This window comes from Pongo abelii, chromosome 20 (assembly GCF_028885655.2).
Source record: "Pongo abelii isolate AG06213 chromosome 20, NHGRI_mPonAbe1-v2.0_pri, whole genome shotgun sequence".
In the NCBI taxonomy this organism is placed as follows: Eukaryota; Metazoa; Chordata; class Mammalia; order Primates; family Hominidae; genus Pongo; species Pongo abelii.
This window is the reverse complement of record NC_072005.2, coordinates 61,207,170-61,214,802: the sequence shown is the minus strand read 5'-3', so window position 1 is coordinate 61,214,802 and position 7,633 is coordinate 61,207,170. Positions and strand designations below refer to the sequence as shown.

General features: G+C 52.9%; 1 protein-coding gene across 1 annotated transcript; it reads right to left on the bottom strand.

The window, feature by feature from the left end:
• Positions 1-1,831: 1,831 nt before the first annotated feature.
• On the bottom strand, positions 1,832-6,625 carry LOC103888690 (leukocyte immunoglobulin-like receptor subfamily A member 6). The gene is given in 8 exon segments (XM_024237816.3): positions 1,832-1,852; positions 1,854-1,969; positions 4,244-4,546; positions 4,798-5,094; positions 5,543-5,845; positions 5,994-6,278; positions 6,419-6,454; positions 6,592-6,625. Coding segments are annotated over 8 exon segments (1,395 nt in total).
• Positions 6,626-7,633: the final 1,008 nt, after the last annotated feature.

Sequence of the window (7,633 nt, the reverse complement as noted above, 5' to 3'; positions counted from 1 at the left end):
TTTTGCTGCCTGAGCTTTTAAGGGGTTTTTTTTTTTTTTTTTTGAGACGGAGTCTTACTCTGTCGCCTAGGCTGGAGTCCAGTGGCATGATCTCAGCTCATTGCAACCTCCGCCTCCTGGGTTCAAGTGATTCTCCTGCCTCAGCCTCCCTAGTAGCTAGGACTACAGGTGAGTGGACCACACCCGGCTAATTTTTGTATTTTTAGTAGAGGCAGGGTTTCACCACGTTTGGCCAGGCTGGTCTCAAACTCCTGACTTCAAGTGATCCACCCACCTTGGCCTCCCAAAGTGCTGGGATTACAGGTGTGAGCCACTGCACCCGGCGTTGTATTGGATTTTTAATTGAGCCCTACTTTCTCCCACATTTGATATTGGCATTTTTGTCTTTTGTGGATATGCTAGGATCATGGTGTCATAATTTAATTTTAATTTTAATTTTAATTTTAAGTTCCGGGGTACATGTGCAGAACGTGCGGGCTTATTGCATAGGTAAACGTGCGCCATGGTGGTTTGCTGCACCTGTCAACCCATCACCTAGGTATTAAGCCCAGCATACATTAGCTATTTTTCCAAATGCTCTCCCTACCCCTACCCCACCCACCCCGACAGTCCCCAGTGTGTGTTGTTCCCCTCCCTGTGCTCATGCATTCTCATTGTTCAGCACCCACTTATAAGTGAGAACATGCAGTGTTTGATTTCCTGTTCCTGTGTTAGTTTCCTGAGGATAATGGTTTCCAGCTCCATCCATGTCCCTGCAAAGGACATGATCTTGTTTCTTTTTATGGCTTCGTAGTATTCCATGGTGTATATGTCTTACATTTTCTTTATCCAGTCTATCATTGATGGGCATTTGGGTTGATTCTATTCTTTGCTATTGTGTATAGTGCTGCAATGGACATATGCGTGCATGTATCTTTGCGATAGAATGATTTATATTCCTTTGGGTATACACGCAGTAACGGGATTGCTTTTAACTGTGCCAAAATACTGAAGTAGAAATGATTATTAACTCTAAAATAGAAGGTAATAAGATGTATACGTGAGCTATCAGACGCCTGGTGCTTATAAGTGAAGACAATTCTGTCCATCGCTTCCCAACCCTGCATTCAGGGATGTCTCATTGGCATCTTGATTTTGGCCATGAAAAAAAAATTTACATCAAGGAAATTGATAAATGCCACTAATCATAGCATTTCAAAAAATGTCTTTTTCAGAATTAGCACACCATTGGGTTGTGACTTAAAATGCCAGTGTGATGATTCCAAGTGATGATATTTCAGGAGAAATTACACAGATAGCATCTGATAAGGAGGGAAGAGCTCATAGGGTCCACACAGGAGGTGAGGGCATCACGGTGCACTTATCTTTTCCTGGTCGGACTCTGATCTTCTCCCATTGAATTAGCTCCTAAACCAGGTGTGGAACTCTGAACTGAAGACATGAAGACCCAGTAAAGTACACCAGGAAGTGTGGCAATGAGAAATGAAGAGGACTGTGTGACACGCCATGGACCAGAGCACACAGGTGTGCAGAGGTGTGGACACAACGCTGCCATGTGGGATGGAGCCTCATGTCTAAGGGTGGGAAAAGAGGCAGATCCAACCAAGGAAAGTCAACATTAATGGAGAGGAAAGGTATCACATTTTAATGGTTCTCCATGGATCACCCCAGAAAACATCCCTGCACTCGGACATTGATTCCTTCCTCTGGAAATGACCAGCAGACAGTCCAGATAGCATCTGCCCTAGATTTTCTTCCAGAACCTCCTGGGATCATCAGATCTGTTCCCGAGGCTTCACGACTCTGTAAAGTACATTATCCTCCCTGCTGTTCACCTCCCGGCTGCATCTTGGGAAGCTTCTCTGGCTGTGCCAAGCCTCAAATAACAGAATCCCAAGGACCACCAGGATTAAGCCAGCCACGCCCATGCGGATGAGATTCTCCACTGTGTGATCCTGAAGGTGTGAGGCTGCGGATGGTGGACAAAGAGGTCACAGAGGTCAGGGTGGATCAGAATGTCCACCCAGGACACCCACCTCCCCTTCACAGGACCCAACCCTCAGTGCCAGCCCCATCACTGAGAGCATCTCCTCACACATCAGTCTCAGAGTCAGACTTGTTTTGTGATGGGCTGAGGGTATCAGCTGCTCCCGAGAATCAAAACAGAGAGAAAGAGACCTGAGCCCAGCCTCTCACCTGGGCTCTGCAATTTTTTTTTATTACTTAATGTCTCATGATGTGACTTTTACAGAATTTCTAAAAAAAAAAACAAAAAACTCTTCCTCCACTGTAGCAGGACTCCCTCCAGTCTCCTCATTGAACAATTTCAGTTTTCCTGTGTTCTATGGATTTAAACGTTGCTCCTGAGTCATCTGGGAGAGTTTTCCTGCATCCTGAGAGTTCAGGATCTGCAAGGAAAGTGGCCCCCAGTACAGAGGTCACTGAGCCCTGTGTGCTCTCTGTGCAGCCTGGGACACAGGAGAACATGAGCCAATTCCCCCGGAGATGAGAGTTTCGCGGATCCACCAGCTGAGGACCCAGGCTCCGTGGATGAGGGGTTAGTCATCAGGGGAGCCTCAGTGTCAGAAGCACAAAGGGGTGAAAGTCTGGGGCTGCCTCTCTTTCACTCCAGCTCAGCCACTTCACCTGGAGTTTCATCTTCCATTTAATCTCTAGGTAACTAATTATTCATATGGGCAGCAACAGGTAGAATGCGATACACACACAGAAAAACACAAACACAAATATATATCTATTTTATATATATAGTGGGCCATGAAAACTATCTCTGCCTTCTTGAAGTGTGGGTTCACCTGGAGACAAACAACAAACGTATAGAAACACAGCAGTGGAAATTTACTAGTTGTAGGGATGGTTTTAGATATATTGGTAGGGATCTATATTTATGTGTGAATATATATTATCTGTATAGATATACGGATAACTAGGTTTTAATGTCACATAAGATGTAGGTGTGGCCATACACACACACGTATGTGCAGACAGAGTGAAAGAGAGAGAGAAGGAATTCAGCCTCACGGTGTAGGTTGGTTAATTACTTGACATAAATGAGAAGCAGGCAGGACTGGGCTGAGCTGTGTCGTCAGTGAAGGTCACACTTGGAGGTGACATTGAAGCTGATTCCTCAATAGGAAAAAGAGCCAGGAAGGAGGCTCATGGAGACCCCGACAGGGAGCATCAGAGGCTCCAGAAAGAGCAGGTCCCAGAAAGGTCTCAGCCTGTTCTTCGGAAAGGAATGGCTGCTTGTCTGTGGGGTTGAGGGGAGGCAGAGGAGGAGGGGAGCTGAGCTTCGGGGCCTTGGTGGATTCAGAATAGGCCAGGATGTACCGGCCAGGAAAGGGCGGCCCCAATATCTCTCTCTCTGTCTCTCTCTCTCTCTGTCTCTGTCTCTCTGTCTCCGTCTCTGTCTCTCTCTCCCTCCCTCTGAGATCTGGAAAGTGCTATAGGGTTTCAAGGAGTAATACCACCCATTTGACTTTTTCTGAAAAGATAAGCCCTACCCCCTCCATAGCAAATGTCCAGAACGAAGGGAGTCCACATTTCTACCCGAGGTTTACAAAACCTCAGGGAGCACGTGAGATCAGGGCTATTACAAAATAGGGTGAGAATAAAAAATAGGTGATGCTGCAAATCTACTTTCACCAGCTTGGACAAAAAGGCCAATACGAGATTTTAAAAACCCAGATAAAAAATGTCAACGGCGCAGAAGAGGAGCCGTGCACAGTCCCTGAGCTGCTGTGGGAGCAGGTGCGGGTCCCTGTGAGGCTCAGGTGTGCGCTGAGTGCTGGGGAGGCTGTAGGGGAAAGCAGGAAGCAGGGGCGGGGCGGGGGTGGTGGTGCAGGTGGCACCGGCAGCCTGGATGCTTCTCTCTCCAGGAGGGTGTCCGTTGGGGACTGGGACCCACAGGCTCTGATTCTGAGGTGGAGATATCAGGAGGGGAGCGGGTGGGGCCTCTGTCTTCTACCCTCAGTCTAATCTCAACTCCTCTGAGGTTCACCCCCCATCTCCTCCCAGCCCTCCCTGCTCTTTACTCTACTGAGACTTCAGGGGTGGGAGCCAGGGGTGGGAGGTCCCCATCTGTTTCCACCCTCCCATGGGCTGGACCCTCCCCTGCGGACCCTCCCCCTTCACTCCCTTCATTCATTATTGTCCCAGAGTTCTGCTGGGGGCAGGGCCTGAGCTGAGCCTTTGAGCTCAGAGAGGACAAGGTCAGGGCCCTCACCTGAGACCACGAGCTCCAGGGGGCCACTGGGGTGAGACAGCAGGTAGGGGTCGGAGCTGAGTGAGCCGTAGCACCTGTAGGTCCCCATGTGGGCCGAGGTCACAGGACTCATGGGGAATTCAGCCTGATACTTATGAGCTCCGTACTTTGATCTCAGACGCAGCAGGGGATGGGCTGCCCCCTCTTTGGTCAGAAGGAAAGTGTGCATCCACTCTTGTGATTGACACAGCAGGGTCACTTTCTCTCCTGAGACCACTGTGGGCCACAACTGCACCGAGAGGGAGGGTCTGCCAGGGATCTGTCCTGGACAGAAGACAGATGGGTGACGGGCTGCCCCACCTTGTTCTGAGCTGAGACCTCCCCAGGGCCCTCTCTAGGACCCTCAGTCTCTGGCTCCCTCAGTTTTCTCTGAGTCTCCCCCTCCCCCCCATCCCCTGTCTCTGTCTCTCCCTCCCTTGGGCCCCCCAACCCTCATCCCGGCCATCACCACCTGGGCTCCCTGGCAGGGCCTGTGCAGAGCCTGGGTCCCTGACTGAACCCGCTGGGCTCCTCACCTGCGATCAGGATGTCCAGGGGGTCACTGGGGGCCGACCACTCGGAGGAGAGGTTGTGTGCACCGTAGCATCTGTACTGGCCCCCGTGGGAGCCCCTCACAAGGCCCAGGGTGAAGTTGGCCTGGGAGAGCCCAGCCTGGGGCTGCCGGCCAGGGCGCTGGAGGAAGTCACGTCCCCTGTCCTTGTACAGTGCGAATCTGTCGTAGCCGACATCAGAGCCACACTGGAGGGTCAGGTTCTCTCCAGGGGCCACAACAGGGCCCTGCAGCGTCAGGAGGGAGGGCTTCCTAGACACGCCTGGAGGGAAAGAGGAGCCGGGACTCAGAGGGCTGGTTCCTCCCACACCCCTTCCTTCCCCCGTCCGGGCCCTGCAGGTCTCACTGTCTCTCACACTCTGAGTCTCTGAGCCCAGGGCCTCCTTCTCACCCGGGGCTGTCTTGGAGTCATTTCAGAGGAGTGGGGTCTCCCTGGCCCTGGCCACTGTGCCTGATCTTTCCTCCTCTCCCTGAGAGCCGGGACCTCACAGCAAACACACCGATGCCTTCCTGAGTCCTCCCCTTCCAGGTGAGGGTGGCCGAGGACTCCTCCTCCCATGTCAGAGCCTCCCCATGGGGTCTCCCTCACCCCTTCAGCCCGTCCATCAACACATCACTCTGGGTCCTTTCCAGATTCAGTCACCAGCCAAACTCCCGACAACGTGTCAGCTGCCTCGAAAGTGTGTTAGAGAAGGCCGTGGTTCCCTCACCTGAGGCCAGAATCTCCAGGGGGTCACTGGGGCGGGACCACACCAGGCAGGTGTTCCTGTAGTATCCATAGCATCTGAATGTCCACCTGTGGCTGGGGGTCACGGGGCTCACAGGGAACAGGGCCTGGAACCACCGACCGTGGAGCCGCTGTGAGTCCAGGGTCCGGGGGAGCTGGTGTTCTCCTTCCTCAATCAGAATAAAATGGTGATATCCCTTCTGTGAGCCACATCGGAGGGTCATGTTCCCCCCTGAGGTCACCATAGGACTGGGCAGGGCTGAGAGGGTGGGTTTGCTGTAGGCTCCTAGGACAGAAGGAGGCACCGTGTTAAATGGGGCTCCCACCTCCCACATCATCCCCAGGGCTGGGCTGTGACAGGGGAGACGACCCTGAGAGCCGACTCCCTTCCTGAGGGCAGAGCCTGTGGCTGGGACCCCTGAGTGTCCTCTCACCTGTCACCACCAGCTCCAGGGGGTCGCTGGGCTCTGACCAGACTGCAGGGCTGTAATAGTAACACTGATATCTCCCTGCATGGTGCTGTGTCATGGATGGGATGGAGAATCTGGCCTTGTTCCTGGGCTCCAGTGGATTCTGTGTGTCCCAGGGCTCTGGGCTTCCCTCTTTATACAGATGGTACCCCTGGGCCTCCAGGGTCCCCTGACACCAGATGGTCACGGGGCTTCTCCAGCTGATCATAGAGCCTGGCTCAGCCCAGAGGGTGGGCTTGGGGAGAGTACCTGGAAGGAAATCAAAGCCTGGATCCCAAGACCTTCCCCACCCCTCAGATCATCCCAGCTCCCTGCCCAGAACTGCTGTCTCCATCCTCAGCTGTCCAGAGTGAGAAGGAGGGACCTGGGAGAGCTGGGGACAGACTCACCTGCCTGCACGCAGGTCATGGGGCCCAGACTCAGCCCTGGAAGAGAGTTCCCTGTGAGAGATTTGCCCCTGAAGACTGAGCAGGTCCTCCCCTGCCTGGGAGCTCCCTAAAGCCCTGGGATCTCTTGATAGACCAGGGCCTGTGGGGTTTCCTCTCTCCTCTTCAAATCTCACCAAAGCAAAGCAAGGCTGTGAGGGTGGCGGTCATGGCGTCTCCTCTGCCTCCTTTCAGCTTTGCAAATGGATGAGCCCTTGGTGCTGGCAGGACAGAGAGACACACAGGGTGTGGCTGCTGGGAGGCTGGGTCCTTCTTGTTGTGGGGTTGTCTCATCCGCAGCCCACAGGAATGGAAACTGCCCTCCCCAGGAGCCTGGCTCTCATTTCCCCAGGGCTGAGATGGGGGCGGGCACCAGGCTGTCTGCAGACATTTCAAAGAGAAATGGTGTCTCCCTGCCCCCAGGCCACTGTCTGCCTGATCTGTCTTCATCTTACCGAGAGCCTGGACACAACAGCAAATAGACCTGGTGCCTTCCGGAGTCAGCCCCTTTCAGGCGAGGGTGACCGTGGGCTCCTCCTCCCTCTCAGAGCCTCCCCATGGGGTCTCCCTCCCTCCTTCAGCCCGTCCATCAGCTCAGCATTGCGGGATCATTACCATGGTCAGTGATTCTCCAGCCCTGGAGATCCTTCAGGGAAGACCCAGGTCCGTGCTGCAGGCAGACTCAGATCAGCAGACGCAGCTGACAACTGGCTGTGGCAGTGAGAACACAAGAGAGATGCAGGGAATAAAGAGAATAAAACATATGTTTTTCTGTCCCTGGAGTGTGTGTTTCCTTTCTACCAAACAGTCCCTTTCTTGTCCCTTCAAGAACAGTCTCTTCCTTTCTACTAAACTTCCCTTCTCCTTTTTTTCCTTCCTTCCTTCCTTCCTTCTTTCCTTCCTCTTCCTCCCTCCCTCCCTCTCTCCCTCCTTCCTTCTTCTGTCCCTCCTTCCCTCCTTCTTTCCTTCCTTTCTTTTTGCAGCAGCATCCACCCCTGAGAACAAACCTCTAAGTCATCCCTGCCTCCTCAGTGCCCCTCACTTCCTGGGCCTTCCTCTGCGCCTTAATCCACGTTTAAGGTTTCTGGAGCAATTACGTTAGGTTTGAGCTCTGATTTTGGACATTGGGTTGGGAGGCAATTTTATTTAATTCTTGATTATCATCCCCTGCCTGTGTGA